Source organism: Castor canadensis, chromosome 3 (assembly GCF_047511655.1).
Source record: "Castor canadensis chromosome 3, mCasCan1.hap1v2, whole genome shotgun sequence".
Lineage (NCBI taxonomy): Eukaryota > Metazoa > Chordata > Mammalia > Rodentia > Castoridae > Castor > Castor canadensis.
Window position 1 is genome coordinate 107859415 of NC_133388.1, and position 20033 is coordinate 107879447.

General features: G+C 43.7%; 1 protein-coding gene and 1 pseudogene across 1 annotated transcript; one reads left to right on the forward strand and one right to left on the reverse strand.

Moving 5' to 3' along the window:
* Positions 1-20033, forward strand: part of LOC109674580 (guanylate-binding protein 1-like) — a 60303-nt pseudogene that overhangs the window by 17005 nt on the left and 23265 nt on the right.
* LOC141421252 (NUT family member 2G-like) lies at positions 551-7881 on the reverse strand. Its single transcript, XM_074066917.1, is given in 8 exon segments — positions 551-1066; positions 1635-1751; positions 2056-2180; positions 2634-2773; positions 3732-3860; positions 4706-5405; positions 6323-6415; positions 7794-7881. Coding segments are annotated over 8 exon segments (1908 nt in total).

Consider the following 20033-nt stretch of genomic DNA (forward strand, 5'->3'; position numbering starts at 1 on the left):
GTTTCTGGGTTAATGATGCAGAGAGCTGACACTTGGAAGCAATTCTCCTCCCAAAGATTTTTTTTGGGGGTGCAGATAATGATGAGCGGACAAAGGCCCCTGCACAAACTGAGGTCTTTTAAGTGGGTTAGGGACATGAAACCCAGAAGCATGCAGTCTGTTCTCTCAGTGGATATATTTGTAGAGAAGACTGAACTGTGTGCCTTTTCATGGTAGTGCCTGGCACCTCCAGACTCTCCCTTTCTTTCTGTCCTAACTGCACAGGACAGTACAGAAGTCTGGAAAGAAGCAGCTACCTTATAAGCATTTTCCAACAAAACTACGTTTATTTGCTAAGACAGACATACCCTCACATGAAAAGACCCAATCCCACCCAAAAAGCAATACCCCATCCCTTCCTACCCTCCCTCTTCTGTTCCTACCCTGAAAACCAGCTGGATTAGCATGTGTTAGGCAAGAGCAGTGTTTCAGGCTGCCAGATGTTGCCACAGTGAAAAGACAACAGATTGAGTTGAAGCACACCAGAGACCATGTACCAAGTCTATTGGCTTCAATCCCTCTTTTTACTATTGTTGGTGCCAAATACATCACACCTCCTCCTCTTAGGTTGTGATGAGGGAATCACCCCAAGAGCCAAGTCCTGACCCTTGGATACCCTTTGTCCATGGGGTGTCTTGTCCATACCCAGTGAGAATCCTAGGAAATCTTGCTTTCTTGATTTGGCAGCTGGAGGTGAATCCAAGCTGAGACCTCTGCGGAGCAGGTTCCCGTCAGGATCCGGGCTCAGTGCTAAACCCCTGGGCAGCAGAGGATGTTGTGAGTTAAGCAGGTATGCCAGGCTTGGGAGGTATTCCTCTTCCTCACTGCTCCCTTGAGGCCCACCATCAGCAGAAGGTTGTCCAAAATGCACTGTACTTCTCTGCCCAAGGATCTGAGAGTGGTTTCCATGGAACTGGGGAGGAGCGCTGGACATGGTGTCTTCTAGTGAGGGAGATCCATGACTCCCTGATAAGACAATGTCCTGAGGACCTATTGGGTCTGCATCTGAGTCTCCACCTGAAATGTGCTGTGGGGTACACATAGACTGAGGCTCTTCATGCCACACAGTTGGGCATCAACCTAGTCTGCACCATTAGTACCTCCCTCCATTCCTTCACACCTTCCTCTTATCTAAAACTTGTATGCCCTCAGGTGCAGCCACACTCAAAAGCCAGACTCCTGGGCAGGGTAAGGTAAAACAAAAATCACATATGCCTCATATGCAAGGTCCTCCTTCTCCTTGTCTACCTGGTATCCTTTTTTGTCCTTTGTACTTGGAATCTCTCCATCTTTACAAGCTCGGTGTTTCCCAATGCCCTGGTCTACCTGAAGTCACTCCCTAACATGACTCTGTGGTGACCTCCCATACTGTGGCCACCAAGTGTGCCTCTGCCCTTAGTCCAATTGGTATTCTCGCTTCCCCTCACTTGTTTACCTATTGTCTCCTCTTAACCTCACTACCAGATGTCTCCCCTTCCATGGCTAAATGAGATACTTCCCTCTACCAGTTTTCAACCTAGCGTCCCTCTATAACTTGTGTACTTTTTACTCCTCTTACTCCTGATCTACTTGGTGACACTCCATCCCATGCTTACCTGCACAGGAGTTAGTCCTTCTTCCTGCTCCAGAAACTCAGTTAGGGCCATGAGATTTAGTTCAGGGTCTGGGGAAAGAAAGGCTTCTAGGAATTTGGGGTGAGAGATTTCCTCCACCTGGGAACAGAAGGAAGAGGGTGTCAGTATGAGTGGCAGCATGCAATACCTAAAGCCATTAGGAACTTCATTAGAAGCATAAAGCAATGGCATATGCAATGTGGGTGACATCATGAATTTATGAAAACATCATGACCCTCTGAAACAGACACACACACACACATGCATGCACACGTGCGCACACACACACACACACATACTCATAAATATTCATCTCAGCTGCCCTGTAATCAGCCCCAAATGTAATGATCTGGAATGCTTGTCCCAGAATCTGGCTGCCACTAGTGCCCTACATTCAGCTCACATTCATGACAAAGTCCTTGTTGGAACACAGTTCATCAATGTAGCTCAGGAGATCTGGATCTGCAAATGTCCCCTTGTCTTCCTGCTTCTGCTCCATTCCTTCCTCTTCCGAGTTACTGTCAGACTCTCCAATGGTCAACGGCTGAGTTTCCAACAGCTAGCTCATGATATCCATATACTCCTTCACAACTTCAAGTGGGATGTCATCGGACGCCTTGTTATGCTGCTGCCCCTGGTATCTGGGTGCTGGTGGAGGAGCAGGCTGAGCTTTTGGGCTGGTCTTTCTGGTGGTACACTCTAATCATGGGAGAGCAGGAGGATACATGCATGTGGACTCTAGGTTGGCCCAGCTATGTTTGAAAGGGCAGTGTTTCATGAGCTACCTGAACCCAAGATCTGACACGAGCTATTTCCATACCCAATACAAGACCAAGGGCACCAGGTTCCTCAGGCTCTATGGGATTTTTGGCTCACAAGAGCCAATGAGTAGCCTAGAAAGCATACTCCATAGGAAGTACAGTCGCCTTTAGCCACTTTGGTCTCTGACTTCAGATCCTGGGAGAATATGGGTATCGCTACCTGGCTGCTTTGAAACCTCAGGTGCTGGAGGTCTCTGAGGATCCAGGCTCAGTGATCCTGGAGGAGGCTGGGAGTGCAAGCCCATCATCAGTTGTAGTTTGGGATTCTCCATTTCCTCGGCAGCCTCAAACTCCATAAACCTGAGCACAAGGAATCAAAGACTGAGTTGAGAGAGAAGAGATTCCTGACCCAGGAGATTGCAGATTACATGGGAGAACCACAGTTCTGGGAACACCCTCTCTATCCTGCTGCCTGCAGGGATTCAAGGTAGGCCAATTTTCCTTAGCCATGTCCTTGAGTGAAACCACTTCAGACCTATCCTGTCCCTACTGATCACCATAGGATTATCTGACAGCAAGAGTGGATCAGGGGTCGCAGTGATTGTAGACATCATCTGGGGTCTTGTACCAGAACCTGAGATCCTGAGTTTGAGACTAGAATGACTGCAACGATGAACTGGAAGTCAAAGGCCCAGGGGAGATCAAGATAAAGCATAAGCTAAGCAGAGAGGTTTTGGTTGCTTCCCTCTGAAGACATACTTGTTTGTTTAACTGGCTTTTGTTCAAGAGATTGTTTGTTTGTGTCAATGGACTTACATGGGGAAAAAAACAGTAAGGACTGAGGTATGTGCTTGAGATATGAGAGGATGGCCACCCTTGAACTCCCTCACTCAATTCTTCCCTCTTCTGGGACATCAGGTTACAACTGAGCAGTTTCAGGCACAAGGGTGTCCCCAAACTATCAAGCCCAACAGATTGTGGGCCAGGTGAGCAACTCAAGACTGGTGGAACTTCCCTTTGCAAACCTCCAACTGTTGGATGGGAACACATGGATGGATGCTTACCACTCCACAACCTGTTCCTCACTCTCACACCAAGGTCGTTCCATAGACCAGTGAGGCTGGGGTTATGGGAGTGCCAGAGAATGCATTCCCAGCAATCCAGGTAGAGGGAGCAACCTCCTGGCTTGCAAGGGTTTGAGAAGTAGGGCCCTAGCCAATAATTCTCTTGGCAGTGTTTTGGTGACAAGCTCCTCTAGACCCAGTTGTGCAATCCCCTCTCTCCCACCATCCAGCCCAGGCTTCGATTCCTGACTCACTTTCCTGCCATCTCTTCATAGTCCATCTGGTCGAAATTGCTTATGGATTCCCACTCCTTCAAGCCTCTCCATAGTCCCTCCTCCATTGACATGGTGGGCATCCACCGGGCCAGGGACCTAAGCACTGGGCTGTAATTGCTCAGGATCAGTCACAAGCCACTCTCCATTCCCAGCTGACATAGTCTAGTACATGTCTTTGTCCTCCTCACCCCTGCATACTTTCATGATCTCCTCCCAACTTTGTATCATACTGCCAGGACACAGTCTCATGCCCAAATCATTAAAACCCACAGCTGCTGTGTAACCTATGAGTTCACCATAGTTGTGTATTACAAATTGATGAATTTTGTTTCTCAGAAACCACATATTTATGTCCTTATTCCCAATGTAAGGATATTTGTTGATGGAGCCTTTGGTGGGAACTAGAGTTAGATGAGGTCATTGAGCTGGGTCTCCCAGGATAGGTTAGTACCTTTGCACAAAAAGAAAGACAACCCATGCTCTCTCAGTCATATGAAGATTCAATCTAGGCATCTATGGAGTAGAACCCTGAACAGACAGTGAATCTGACAGCATCTTGATCCTGGTACTACCAGTGTCCAGGACTGTGAGTAAGGAATATCTGTTGTCTCAAGTCACCAGCCTGCAATAGTCTGTATGGTGGATGTGCTTACTGACACCCTGCAAAGGATGACCTGAGGCCTAAATCTAAATTTGTGGCCTATACTGCACCAGAATTCCTCTGTGATATTTGTCCTCTGTATCAGTATGACAATTATCAAAAAATGAAGAATCATTGCACTCACACACATGATGATCCAGCAACATAAAGAATTGTAATCATGTCATGGTTACTGAGTGGTATTTCTGATATGTTACTGTCTTGAAGGATGCTATTGAACTCTGTGCATGTCATATTATTCCCTTCTAGGAGCTCCAGGAGAAGCTCCCAGCCATCTGAGGAGAACACTCACATCAGAAAGCAGGAAAGCGCTTCCACTTCATGAATGTGGGGAAGGTTCCTTCAGACTAGGGTCTTGAACTTCTGCCAGCGCCTGAAGTTGTTGTAAACACTGTCGTGTGATGAGATGTCCTCCTCAGGTGTGGCCTTGTCCTTGGATGTTGCCAGGCCTCCCTCCATGCATGACCTGTGTGATTGTGGTCCTGCATTCACAGGCCACATGATGGGGGCCTGGTGGACAAGTGGTGGTGGCGGATGACCCAGGAACAAGTTCCCCTCAGCAGCCTGGCTCTCATTTGTTGTTGGGGTAACAGCAACTTGGTTCATGCTGGGTGATACCAACACAAGGGAACCAGGTTGCTGTGTGCCCCCTAAGTGCAGCCCTGGGGGGTCTCCAGTTGACAGGGGCCTGAGAGACACTGTTAGTATTGTGTGGGTGCTGTGCTGTCTCAACTGGCACAATGCAGTGGAATGCACAGCCCCTGAGAGGCCACAAACCCCATTGGCTGCCAGCAAAGGTGGCTGGTGGGAAGCAGGCATCATCACCAGAGGTCTCCACTGATGGAGTACTGGAGTCACGATGGGTGTCAGGGTTTGCTGCCACATTGGCAGGTGTGCTGGGCCAGTGGCAAATTGGGGAGAGTTCAGGTCTGTGCCTGTAGTCATGTGGAAGCTAGGGCTGGGGATCATGACCGGTGCCAGCACTGAAGATGCTGTGGAGAAAAAGAAAAGTGGTGCATTAAGGAAGGAAATGGTACCAGAGGAAGGCTCTCAATTCACTGAGAGTCATGGAAGGATTCTCATCAGGTCATGTTTGTGTGACAGGAACATTCAGGAGTTTGCACAATTTCCTGCTCTCTCTCTTTCTCTGCTTGATAATTTTTCCATTAGAGCATTTTCCCACCTTTACAAGATTCCCTTACACCTCTCTGTTGAGAGCAACCAATCATCTTTCCTGGAATTTTAGAAATCCCCTGGGTGAGCATCTTGCTAGAAAAACCTTTTCTCTGCAAGTCATCTCCCAAGGCTGCAGTTACTTTGACCACTTTGGTAGCACCTTCCCCCTTAGCACATTCACTAAGGGACTGGAAACCCATTCCAGTGACAGTTTCTATCTCCCTAAGTTCCCCCATGTAGGTTCCAAATTCATTCTAACCCAATCACCTCCTCAGTCTTCCTTTTCCCCATGCTCCTTATGAAAACTCCCTCTAAGATTTAGGCTAGTGGCATCCAATCCCTCAGTACCATATCACAAGCAAGTTTCATGACCCTGAAGAAATGACACAGCACTGAAGCATTTCCCTCAAACTCTCCTGGGACACCACCATCACACCATCCCTCCACTGCTAATAAACCATGTTGATGTGCGCTGTCTCTCTTCTAGAAGGAATTGATCCAGGGGCTCCCACCCTTTTCTTGACCAGTATATTTACAGGACGTGTTTTTATGTCCCTCTCAACTGCCACAAGATTCCCTAGCTTCAATAGGTGAGGTGATGGGGGGGGAAGACTAGGACTATCTGCCTCATTTTCTTCAGCTCCATCATTTATCCCCAGGGGTGAGGCAACTTAAATTTGAAATGAATTAAAGGGAGACAGAGGGAGACCATGTCCTTGACCTGCAGGCTTACCTGCACTTGAAGGCATCACCATAGGTTTGCACACTAGCCAAGACTGTCTGGCAGCCTCCATAGTACGACAAACCAAACTGTCTTGAGGAGCTCCTAAGGGTCCAAGTCAACTGGGAAAATTTAAAAGTAAACAGGGTGGAATGACGTCAAGACATTCTGCAGTGTGGGGGAAGGGCAGACCATCAGGGATAGGATAGGTAACAACATTCCATAAAGGGCCAGTGGACAAAAACCTCAGATTCCCTTCAAATAATAGATTAGCAAGACTATTGGTGTTTCTGTAAGCATTTTTAAAGGTTTTCCTGAGTTCATAGCACCTCCAAAGTGGTATGAACTGATGTCCCCTTTCTGTAGTTCACTTTCAGCCAACCTGTTTTTTTTTTTTTACCCAAATTGCATTCCTCTTCAGAGGCAGGCTCCTTAGCAATTTCACCAATGGTTGCACTTTCTGAACAAAACTCCACACATAATTTCAGGTAAACGCTGGAACTGATGGGAAGAGGAGGATGGGTTTGATAATGACATGGTCTTATGAGATCCAGTGTATTTGCTTGCTGTGTGCACATCATTCTTCAGATAGCAGTCCTCATGTCTTTTAAGATGGTGCATTTCTGTTAAAAAAAAAAGACGGTGCATTTCTGAAATGCATTCTCTACCACCATCACTTAATGATGACCCTTTGTTCGAAAGACCTTGATCATGTAGGAACCACAAATGACCTACAGGACCCAAAAAGCACTCACTTCTTTTTGGTTCTGAGAGTTTTTATTTGCAGTACAGAGACACAAGTGTGTTTGACGTTTCTCTCACAAAACACAGTCATCAGTTCCTGTGTTTCAAAATGATAGGAACTAGAACTCCTATTTTGTGTTGTCATAAAAGAGACTGGCCAGGAAATTGTTCAAAGAGATGTGGAGTGACTGTCTAGAGGATGGCAACAAAATCTTCTGTGTGACAAATTTCTCTATGTGGGAGAGGATCAAATTGTTCCCATATTATTTGGGAAGGGGGTGAAAATTGGCCAAGGTGGTCAAGTTGATTAAAAGTATAACAAAAATTTGCAAAGCAAACATTTCTGAATCAACATTTACTGGGAGATCTCTATGTGTCAAACAAAGGGAAAGAGCAGGAAAGTATCTAGGAACTGAATCAGACAAACTTGGTGTTAAGAGAGGTTTCCAGCTCTGAAATTCTGTGCCAGAAGTGTTCTTCAATGGAATTTTGCAGACACACAGGGTGTGATCGACATGAAAAACGGTGGAACAAATGCATCCAGAGCACTCTGCTGAGATGAGTCGACATTGCTTTAGGGTGGACTGTGTAAGTCTGTCAGGTAGGATGGTGTCTAATTGCACGGTGGCATGGTACTGATGTTGCAAATCCTGAGTGGTCAAGTCCAACATGCTGGTTTTAAGGAGAGAGTGTCGCAAAGACTCCCCCAGGAATAGCTGAGACTCCCTATTTCCTTCACTTTGAAAGGGCGCGTGGACCCAACTAGTCCTAACTGCACATGCGCGTGCCTTAGGGATGGGCGGGGGCGGCTCTCGCTCTGACGCCATCGCGTGGCCATGGCAATCTCCACTGCCCTTCAACTGTCGCTAGCATCCATTGCAGATGTGTTGATGGAGATCCACAGGCACGAGCACAGAGGACGTGGTCCAAACCATCCTGCATCCCATGGTGGACTCCAAAATCCATTAGAACTATGTAAGGAAATGTGACCCTTCACGGATATGTAGGACCTGCCAGCCTCCTCATGGGTGAGACATTTTGGTTTCTGTGTTCGGAAGCATATTGCACTTTTGTCTGTTTTGAAGAAGTGTTCTCCTTTCCTTGCTGGGGCTTGGGGTGACTGCAACTCTGGGAAGCTCACATCAGCTCGGTGTTCTCCTGATGAGGTAGTCTAATTCATTTCATTTTCTCTCTTCCGTTGGGTGGATGATCAAAGATAGGGTAGGAATGTTGAAGATTTCCTCAGCAGCCCTCAATGCCTTCAGCCTCCCTGGGATGCACCCAAGATTTTTCTTGGTCTGGCTCATTATGCTGATCTATTTCTTCCCAGGAACCCTCAGTACAGCAGGAGGCAGGCTTGGCTTGTGCAGGATGATGAAGAGACAGCACTCATACTAGGTAATTAGCATCTTATGCTTTAGATCTTTGCCTCCCAAAGTTCATGTGTTAAAGACTTAGATCCCAGCCAAAGACCTTATTTGGTACTGGCCACCTTTTCAGAGGGGTGAGCCTAATGCAATGAAAATAAGATATTTAGATATCTTATTATTGATCAGTGCAATGAATAATAAGTTATTCACATCAGATATGTAACTTTCAGGATGGATTGGCACCCCAGCCATACTCTCTGTGTCTCTGCTTCATGGCCACCATGAAGTGAGCTGTATTTCTCACCATGTGGACTGCACTATGATGGACTGCCCCTCCACAGGCTTGAATGCATCATCACATCAGGCTGCCATGCATCAGGGCCAAGTGACTATGGAATGAAATCTTTGAAGCTCTGATTTAAAATAAATTCTTTTTATCCATTAATGATGTATATTTTGATTATTTTTTCATCATGACAACAGCTGGATAACTGAAAATTGGTAAACAGAGTGTAATTATTGCTGTGGCTATATCTGACTGTGTATTTCAGAAGCCTGGGTGACTGACTTGCTTGAGAATTGTGCACATTTGTTGCAGCAGGCTAGATGAAGCCTTCAGTGCTGGAAGCAGAGGTTAATGGGTGAGTAGAGTGGAATCTCTGAGGAGAAGAATGCTGACATGAATGCACTCACAAGGTTTCAATTAGGATCAAGGACTCTACTAGGAATTGGACTAGAGGCTACTCATTTGCATTCTGGCACAAAACTTGTTTATACTTTGTCCATTCACCAAGTGTTTATGTGACAATACATTTCAATGTGGCAGACTAATTAATCTGTTGAAGCAATTTCATTTAGTTCTGAAAAGTGTGATGGTGGTTCCTTTTAGCCAAATTTATAGTGATATTTGCACACTAATGGCACAGCACTAATATTTTCAAGTAGTAGTGATGTAAAATTGAGGCCAAGCAGAGTGTGATAGCTGATGAGGTTAGTGTCATAAAATAAACCAGTTCCTTTGTGCTGCTTGAAAATGCTTTCAGGGCATCTTGGGAAATAACACCCCCACTTGTTAGAGTATCATAGCATGCCTTTTTGAAAAAAGAGCCTTGGGGCATGTTTGCTTGCACAGGGTCAATCAGAAAATTGTTTCCTTCTTTAGCCATCAGTAAACACAGAAACCTTAGAGGCTATGGTCAACGTGCCCCAAACTACTTAACATGGGCCATGTCATGCTTTCGTTATTGCTTGGCATTGTCCACATACATGCTGGTATTGCAGGCATTCAGAATGCAAGAGCTGTGGGGTCATGTAGGTTTCCACTGAAATTTCAGAGGAAATCCTGCAGGTGAGGCAGTCTGTGGCACAGTCTCTGTCCCTGTAACTACCCCAAGAAGGGCCAATTGTGAAGCTGGGAGAGTGAACAAAAGTTGCCATGGAGACTCAGGAAATTAGAGATGCTAGGAAACTTGAATGCCTGATGGGGAAGCCAAGGTAGCCAGAAGATGAAAGGCTATGTTCGTGACGATCTTGTCTACCCCTCTTCCATAAAGTTTATGCTATGTCTCTTTGGAATGACATCTCAGTCTCAAGCATCCTAAAGACTGTCCTGGCTGTGGAACTAGAATCTCAGGGATGCAGTGATGTCAGAGATCACCTGAGGTTTTGGACCAGATTTGGGTTCCCTAAGGCTGGAATAAAAAATCCTGGAATGATGAGCTAGCAGACGCAGACCCACAGGTGGTCACAACAGACTGGAAGCTAACCTGAGAGGATTGGGCTGCTTCCCCCTTAGAGCAAGGGTTTTGTTTGTTTGGATGGCATGTGTTGGTTAGTCTGTTTTCTTTGTTGTTTTATGAAGGGGTTTATAGCAGCAAAAACCATAAGGAGAGAAGGATGTTTGTGTGGTGACTGAGAAGCTCTCCTGTGCTTACAGTGGGTTGTCCATTCTCATCTTCTTCCAAGATATTCAGTATAACTGTTCCAGTTTCATGATCAGGAGTGTCCCCACTCTGTCATGTGCCTAACTTCCAGGCAGGTGGACACCAAAAAACTGGTGTAAGTTGTTCCAATTGTAGAACTCCCACCCTGATCTTCACCCTCAAAGTAGGGTTTTCTGGAAGAGCTAGACAGAGGACTTTCAGCACAGCAGGTAGAAGAAATATCCTCCTGGAAATAGTATTGTGAATTCAGCTTTGAATGACTGTTTCCCACAACTCACATGTAGAAATCCTGACCTTCAAAGAGAGGGTATTCAGTGATGGAGATATTTGCATGGAATCTAGGGTTAGATGAGTTCATAGAGCTAGGCCTCCCAAATGCAATAGTGCCCTTGCAGGAACAGGACTGGCAGTCAACATTCTCTTAGATATGTGAACACCAAGGAGAGGTTGCTTATCAGAAGAGGACACAACGTATGGAATCTGTTGGCATATTGATCTGGGATTTCCAGGCTTTAGAATTGTGGGAAGGGAATGTTTTTGGTTTCCATAAGTCTAAAACCATATGCATGCTGGCCGAGCTGACTGACACAATACCCAGAAAGGCCTGTGTCCTAAATCCACATTTGGGCTCATACTAAATGTGGAACCCACTGTGATCCTTCATCTTCTGTATGAGTGTGATAATTATTCAAGAATGAAGATCAACTGCACTCACGTGGGCATGATGATCCAGTGAGATGTGACAGTTCTATTTCTGAGTATGTGGCTCTCCTGCCTGATGCCATCAGCTTCAGGATAGTTCCTTGTGCATGTCTCATTGTTCCCTTATAGGAGCACCAGGAGAAGGTTCCAGCTGCCTGGGGAGGATACTCACATGAAGAAAGATCTCCCCTATCCAGAACTGCGGTAAGTCTCCTCCAGATCTGGGTCTTGAAGCACAGCCAGTACCAGAAATTTTCATGTGCACTGTTTTGCAGAATTTGTCTTGATGTGCAGCAATGTCCTGGGAAGTTTCCAAGCCTCCATCAATGCAAAGCATGTGTAGCTGTGGTACTGTATTCACTGGCAAAAGGTTGGGAGCCAACTGGGCATTTGGGGTAGTGGGAGATGGCCCAGGAACTAGTTTCCCTCACCAAGCTGGCTACCACCACTGGCTGGACTAGTCATAGCAGTGTTCATGGCAGGTGGTGCCAAGAGTAGGGGATCAGGGTGCTGCACATATCCAAATATCATCTCTATTGCACTCCACTTGAGGTGATGTTGGGGATAAGAAGGTTCTGATTATGTACAAGCTTCTCTCTTTCCTGCTCCTACTTTCACAAGGATGTTGAAAAGAAGATCCCCAATCTGGCCATGACCACCATGTCCTCACAACAAAGATGGCCTGTGGAAAGTAGACAGAACCAGAGAGTCTCCCTAAACAAGCAATGGGATCACAAGTGTTGGCTGGACCAGGGAACCTTCGGGGAAGGGTAGGTCTATGAATGGAGACTTGGAGTCTGCAGTGGTCAGGATCATGTACAGTGCCTCACTGTAGATGCTGTGAAGACAAAAAAGGGGCTACATTGCATAGGAAAAAGGCACAGGAGTGAGGGAGTGATGGAGCAAGGCTCTCTAGACCTTGGAATCATTGGGGAGTCAGGGGAGGCTCATATCTGGCTATGGTGGTGGGGCAGAGAAATTGTGCAGTTTGCAAACATCTCCAATGAATTTTATGCTCTCTTCCTCAGCTTGATAATTGTTCCAGAAGAGAAATTGGTTCTAGTTTCACCAGATTTCCTGGACTCTATGTGGTAAGAGCAACACCTCAACTTTCCCTAACTCTGAGAAGAACCCTTAGACATCCCTTTCAGACAACTCATCTCTCTGCTAGGCATCTCCCTAGAACATGTTCAGCTTTCCTCTGTTTGGAAACACCTTCACATTTAGCATACTCACAAGTGGACTTGGGACCCTGACAAACAGCAGTTTGTTACTCCTTATGGCCATGGTGACAGTACCAGATGTGCTATTGTCCTATTACTTCCTAAGCTTTTTTGCTTAGTACCATTTCTAAGTCTCTCTTTTTATCCTTAACTTATCACGAGAAAACCAAAGCCCCCAAAGAAATCTCTCTAAGCTATCTCCACATGGATTCTGGCTCTGACACCACAATGCATCCAACTCATCCTGCCTGCCCATGTCCTAGCACACCCATAGAAATCAGTAAGCAGGGACCAATTCTGGACCTCACAGAGATACAGGAAGTTGTTCCCCAACAACAGGTGTGGTAGAAATATTGGAATCACATAAGAACCTGTCCACCTGTAGAAGACTAGAAATGTCAGGTAATTGAAAGTGGTATGAATCTCAGGGAAGATTTGCAGAGATTATCCGAGATACTGGTCATGTCATGATTGGACGAGGAAACTGGATCTGATCTTTGCCCTTTCTTTTGAGCTCCCAGTAATAAAAAGAAGTGAGCCCCTAAAATCCATGCGTGATCTAGTTGTTAAGCAAAAATAATTGGAGATGGGTCTGGATTCATTTTGCACTGTGAAATGAACATAAATATCTGTGGCTAGTAATGGAATATTATTGTTTGGATCTTCAATGTCTTCCAAAAGCTCATGTTTCTTACTGATTTAGTCTACAGCTAATGACCCTATTAGAAACCATTGGGCCCTTTATAGAGGTGAGGCTTAAGAGATAAAATTAGGTCATTGGTGTCATGACTCTAAAAGGAAATTGGAACTTTGATCCCTTTTTCTATTTCCTGGCTTCCATGAGATGAGGGGTTATCCTGTCTTATACATAGCTGTCCATCATGACGTAGTGCATTCTCTTAGAAACAGATCTATGTGAAGGAATGTACACTGTCATTTGCACTTTTTTTTCTTACATTTTTCACTCACCTTCTGCTTCCAGCAGGGTCTAAAAGTCAAATAGCCTTTAATCAAATTGCTGATTGGTTTTGGAGACAAGCTCCAGAGTAGCTAACTTAGAAGTATGTTAATCAGTTACAGACTACTGCAATAACCCATCCGAGAAATGAAAACCAGAAATGAAAATAGGACATGGAGATGTAAATGGATTCAAGAGATGTAAAGGAAGTAGAACGGATAGATTTACTGGACCTCAGGGAAAGTGAAGTCCAAATAATTTTATGTTAATGCACATAATTAGTGTTCATTACTTGTGAGATGAATAAAATGAATTTCCTAATATCTAACATGGGAAACTGTATGGATTCTAGGACCCTTTCCTGCACTAGTTTTACTGGATGGGCAGTCTCTGGAAACTCTGGTCAGAAGATTTTCAGTATGGAAAGCACTCAGACAGGATATGTAGACATAGTGAAGTTAGCATTAAGTTTATTAATGCTGAAGGGCAGGCAGGAGGGATGGAGAAGGAAAGATAAAAAAGACACAAGTCTTTTCTATTAAGAGGCTTTTATAAATCCAGGAGCAAGTGGTTCAAAAAAATAAGGGTGGTCTTCACAGCATGAGTTAGGGTGATGGTCAGGTTTGTTTGACAAGGTCTTGCCACACAACATGGACCACTCTTGTGCATGCACTTATGCCAGTTCTCAGATGTTTACATTTCAAAGGTGAGAGGTTAGCTTTTTGAATTTTCCATGGTCTCCTATTTTATTTATTTTTTAAGTTACAGTAGATTCACAATTGAAAAGGGCTCTCTGTATGATACGATTTTACAACTGAAAAGAAATTTGAAAGTAGCTGAGCCAGTAGTGCACTGTTCTGTGTATGTGGGGGTTGGGAGGTTTAGTGAGGCACAGTACTGTGAGTTTTAGGTTTGCTTAGTATTTTTAGTGCCTTCAGCATCTCTTCACGGTAGAGAGCATTTTACTACTTAGAAAAATGTTAAAAAGAGATTAAGTAATTTCTTCCAGTTATTTCAAAGCTGAGAAAAAATAGAAGAAATGCAACAAACTTTCCATTTCTAAACTGGCTTTAAAGCTGACTCTATTTCCAGGAGAGCAGAGGATTCCCATTACTTTTGATTGAGGGTTTTCTCACCACTTAATTCTGTTGGGCTTTAGGGTCAACAGGTGAAATCAGATTTTAAGGGATTTTCTAAATTAAGGCAATGTGAATAGTAACAATTTGAGAAGTGAGAAAGTTCTAATAACCAAGCACAGAACTGTATTATTCCCATCAACATGACAATTAAGGCTAAAAGAGAATATTTATATCCAATATTGAATGAAATGCATGGACCCAATTGCAATGTTCAACATACTGCTTGTTCTGGGTAGTGTAACTGATTTAAAAATGATTACTTCTTACATATGTGAAAGTGAGTGGTGAGTCTGTGGTACCAGAGGTAAGGCAGCTGTAGAACTTTTGGAAGCTCAGATAAAATAATTGTGGAGAAAAAATAATTTTATTTTCCAGAGCAAAATTTCAGTATAGATGAAACCACCATACCCATGACTCTCATGTTTCCTGTAATCCTTCATGGGGTAGAGGTGTCAGTACTGACCCTTTTTGTGCGTCATTGCAATCCCTTTCTGCTGCATGGCAGACTCACATGTTCTGAGAATTGTTTTGGCAGGCTAGGCTAGGCTATAATATTTTGTGGGCTGGTACTATCAAACACATAATTGTCTTTTGAAACTCTCAGGTTAGGAAGGTTTTAGTGTGTCACTACATCACACATCTTAGATCACTTGCAATTATAATTACATGGAAATTGATGTGGCACCATTTAAATAAATTCTGGTTGATTTTCATTTTCATAGTGTGATTCATTGTCAGTATGTAGTTTCAAAATATTTGGTACATGAGTTTCAAAATGTTTGGAAAAAGAACTCATTTTTGGTGTTGTAACAAGGATATCTTCCTGGGAAAATGTCACAGATATAGAGTAAGTCTCCAGAGGCGTGCAAAAGAATCTGCTGAGTGACAAAGTTGTTCCCATACTATTTGCAAGTGGATGAAAAGTCACCAGTGAAATTTAGATCACCAAGCTAGAGAAAGCTTACAGTGTTGGAACCAGAGCAAAATGGGTGATTGCGGTGGAAGGTCTGAAGAAAACAGATTAATAAAATGGATTAATAAAATGTGGTATTTATACACAATGGAAGTTTATTCAGCCACCAAAAAGAATGAAATTTTGTTATTCAAAAGTAAATGGAGGGAACTGGACAAGATCATCCTAAGTGAAGTTAGCCAGGTTCAGAAGGTCAAAATCGTATGTTCTCCCTCATATGCAGACTTTACCTAAAACAAATGCAATAATATTATTGGATATGGGTCACATTCTAAGGGGAGAACACATACAGTAGGAATAGGGGAATGGTAGGAAACCCAAAACTTGGAAGTGTTTGAGGTGCCCACTGTAAAGGAGCTAATATAGTAATTTTAAACTAACAGAGGTCGCTATAGTAAAGTGATAGGGAAGTAGTGAAGAAGTCTGGTAGAGATGACCCAATTTGAGTTGTAATACACAAGTTCATGGAAGCGATGCTAGGAATGTCTATGTATAGCTATCCTTATCTCAAATTAGCAAAAGCACCCTGTCGTTCTTGTTATTGCTTATGTTGTCTCATCAACCAAATTGGAGAAGAGGGCATAACAGGTTCTGCCTGGAAACAAAGGCAGTGGGGGAGAGAGGGGTGGGGGTCAGGGGGGAGAGATGGTCCAAACAATGTACACACATATGAATAAATGAATAAATAAACAAAAAAGGGAAGGGTATGGTTGCCAATGAGATTAATGTCATTATGAAGCAATGTCTTATATACTGGTCAGAAAATGCCTGGTGTCCATCTCAGGAATCAGCATCTCTAACCATAAATTGGGAGATCAGAGCCTTTTGTTTTTTTGAGGAAAGAACCTCAGGGCACCCTGCTTGCACAGAGCTACCAGGGAATTGTCTGCCTGATCAGCCATCAGGAGACTCAGAGACCTAGTAGACTTTGGTCCATGTGGTCCTAAGTACTGTTCATGCTGTCATCAGACCTTGGCCTCCCCTAATACTGCTGGTGCTGCAATTATGCAGAACACAAGTGGTGTGGGGGCACGGTGGTTCTGATGACATTAGAGAGGAAAGCCTGAGAGGTGAGGCAGTGTGTGGCACAGTCAGAATTCCTGTAAGCTGCTACAGAGAGCTCTATATGTAAAGCTGCGAGAGTGACTATGAAGCTTCCATGGAGACATAATGACATTAGAGAAACCATGAATGTACACTGCCTGCTGGGGGGAAGCTAAGGCAGTGAGTAGATTCCATCAAAGAATGTGGACTTGTGTCCACTAGGCAGGAAGGCAATAGATGTGAGGCTATGAAAGATCTTAGGGACCATATCCTGCCAGCACACATATAGACAGACCTAAGGACGTTATGATTGTCGTGCTAGATTTCAGTCTTGCTTTGATCTGATTCCTCCTTATTGTTTTCCTATTCTTCTCATTTGAAAGGGGAATGATTACCCTTGGTCATTACATCTTAGAAATATATAAATTTCTATTTGACTTTTACAGGGGCCCACAACATAACTGCCATAGTTCAGGTTTGTTGTCCTGCAAGGGAGCCAGTAACTCAAGAGAGGGAGGGGTGAGCCCAGAAACAATTATATTTAGCAACAGTGTGAGATGTCAGAAAATGAATGTCTAAGCTCTCTTGTCTAGGCCACTTACATAAATCTTATGTAGCATCTTTTGTTTGAATATCACTTCAGTTTCACTAGGGGTGTGAGTTTCAGAGCAGTTCATTTGCCTTGAAAGTGACCAATTCTATAATATGGGTTAAGACAGCACCTTTTGTCAGTCCTGAGATCACCAAGGAATCCTGGAAATGAATCTGAAAAACCACAATTATTCAGAGTTTTTTCTTTTTATTCGAAGTTCTGTGCATCTGGATACTTTACATCCAATCTCTACACTTTTTATATGGAACAACTTGCAAGGACTAAATAAAGTCATGCTTGTCTTTAAAAAAGAATGAAGAGGGAAGAAAAAATCAGATTCGGCATGAGGCAATTACCTTTGGCTTCAGTAAGAGTTTGCTTTGAGTCTCTGAGTAGAATGGAGTTAGATTTTTATGCTATTCAGGAGGTAGTGAGAATTTGAGGACTCTACGAGATCGTCTGAATGCATTTTTCATTGTGAAATGGATATGAGCATTTAGTTCTTGGGACACACTATTATTTTTTGGATCTTAATTATCACCTAAAGTCTCATATTTGTTCATTGTTTGGTTCATAGTTAATGATTCTGTTGGGAGCTGGTGGATGTTCATAGAGGTAGGACATATTTAAAATAAAATATACCATTAGGGGCATATCTCTTTCTTTCTCTTTTCTGTTTCCTGACCTCCATCATGATGCACTGTCTCATCACAGGCCCACATGTAACAGAGTCATGTAACCCTGAACTGAATCCTGTGAAAATCTGAGGAATAATACAGATGACCTGCTTTTAATTTGCTCACCACAAGTATATTTTATCTCAGTAGTAGAAAGCAAAAACACCCCCTTTTAATGCCACAGGTGGCTCCAGTCCCTGTCTCTGCCCAGGGGCTCAAAAAATGAAGATTTCCTCTTCCCTGAAGTTGATGAAGGTCTCTTGTAGCCATAGGTCATAAAGAGTCTCGAGCCAATCCTCCAGCCTCCACATGGTGGGTATCAGCCAACTATCCTCATGTTTTTGGAGAGGTTGGTATCCCTGGAGGTACAACTGGTTAAACTTTTAATTAGGAATAGCAGACATGTAGTATGATACAAGGGAGGAAGCTTAAGGATAGGAGAGCAAGAAACATAGGCATTAGGATGGACACTGGCCAGGAGAACCACTGTGAAATGTTGTGACCTAGACAATTTCAAGGGTCCTCCAATTTCCTTCTTTGTTTTTCTAACTGTTCTTGAGAGGTGTTGCCACTGGGGGATCCCATTGAGCTTGACAGCAGTGGGTGTCGTGAGAATGACCAGATGAAGGCTGGTCTACCGAAGTCCCAATGAAGAGGATAGAAGATCCTTTAAGAGAACTAGGTGCCCTGGTTTAACAAAAATTGTTATAGGGTGGGGCAGGATCTGGTCTGCATGCTCTCTGAGAAGTTCCCTGAGAAGGTTAAGGTAAGGCAGGTAGTCAGCCAGAGGAGCAGGGTCTGTTGGAGGCAAGTTTATTAGAAGGAGCATAAAAGGTGTCTGCTAAAGGGCTGCATATCTAGGGATCTAAATTCTGCAAAACCCTGTAACTCCCAAGAAAGCTCTAAGCAGCTTTATGGTATCAGGGAGTGGGAAATGGAGGATTGGGTCAATGCACTCATGACTCAGGGAGTGAGTCTGTCTCTTTAAGGCCCCACCTAAGTAGGTGACCTGTGAGAGGCAGGGGCTGTCAGGATTTAAATGCAACACTCTTGGATAAAAGAGAGCTTTAGCTCATTATTTTATATAAATTGACACTTTTAACCTTTTAAATGTTTGTACCACATTTAGATAAAGTATAACATAACACTGTTACAAGGTGGTCATTTAAGACACATAGCAAATATATAAATGAACTCTGATTTAGTAGTACTTAAAGCTTGACAAGATCAGCAGAAAACACAAATAATTTCTTTGATAAAATCTTTCTCTGTAATGGTTGTTTGTAGATGTTACTCAGAGCAGAACAATATTAAGATAACCTTGTTATTTCATAGACATAGAGGATTTGATTTTAGTTTGACATGACCCTAAAAATCTTTTAGGCAACTCTTAGATTATACCCAACTTTAACTTTATCACACACCAAAGCTTTTATTATACACTTTTCAAACTTACTCAGACCTTCATACAACATACTAAACCCTCTGATGGTTTGTCCTTATTCTTCCTATTTGAAACAATCTTTAGGATAAACCCTTCTTTACAAAATCCCTTCTCATCCAAAAAAATTCCTTTTTCCTTTAACTTCTCAAAAAATACATTTATTACCTATCTATATCCTTTCCAGTTGTTTACTTTGTAACTTGTATTTTAAAATTAACTTTTATAAGAATAGTAAATTTATTATGGGGGCTGGAGCAACTAATTAGTAGCCCTTGTTGTTTTAAGGAATAGACATAAGGCCTCATTGTCCCTCAGGCTTGAGGGGATATTGTTTTAGGTATGGAAACTGTGAGAGATTTTTGAGTTTTATTTCAATAGGGAGGGCCATCCTGGCTCACCCTACACTCATCTCATCAGTCCACACTGTGGAATCTCTTTGTTCATGAAGGAGGGGGCAGCAGAGATAGCTGCCTGGGGGAGGAGAATTTGAGCTTTTAATTGAGATAGTAAATCCTGTCCCAGCAGGGATACTGGAGTTTTAGGTACTATGAGGAAAGAGTGACAGAAGAGGAGGTCTCCACAAGAGCAGGCCAGAGGCCAGGTAAACTAGTGCTCTAGGGGCTGGTAGATTTGCCCAAATGATAACTTTTGTCATTGGAATGGGGACCAGGAGAAAAAGGTAAAACAGAGAAACGGGCTCCACAGTCTAGGAGGAAAATGACCTTTTGTTTTTTTCTGCCATTATGGCTCCTCAACATTGATGCCAAGAAGTGGAGTGTGGCCAGGAGGGTTGGACCCATCAATCCACAGAAGGTGGCACCTCGCCTCCCACCTGGTGATGGAGGCACTCAGACCTCCAGTAGTTACCCTTGCAGAGGGCAAGGTCCCAGTTGGGGGTGGGGCTGTCTCCTGGG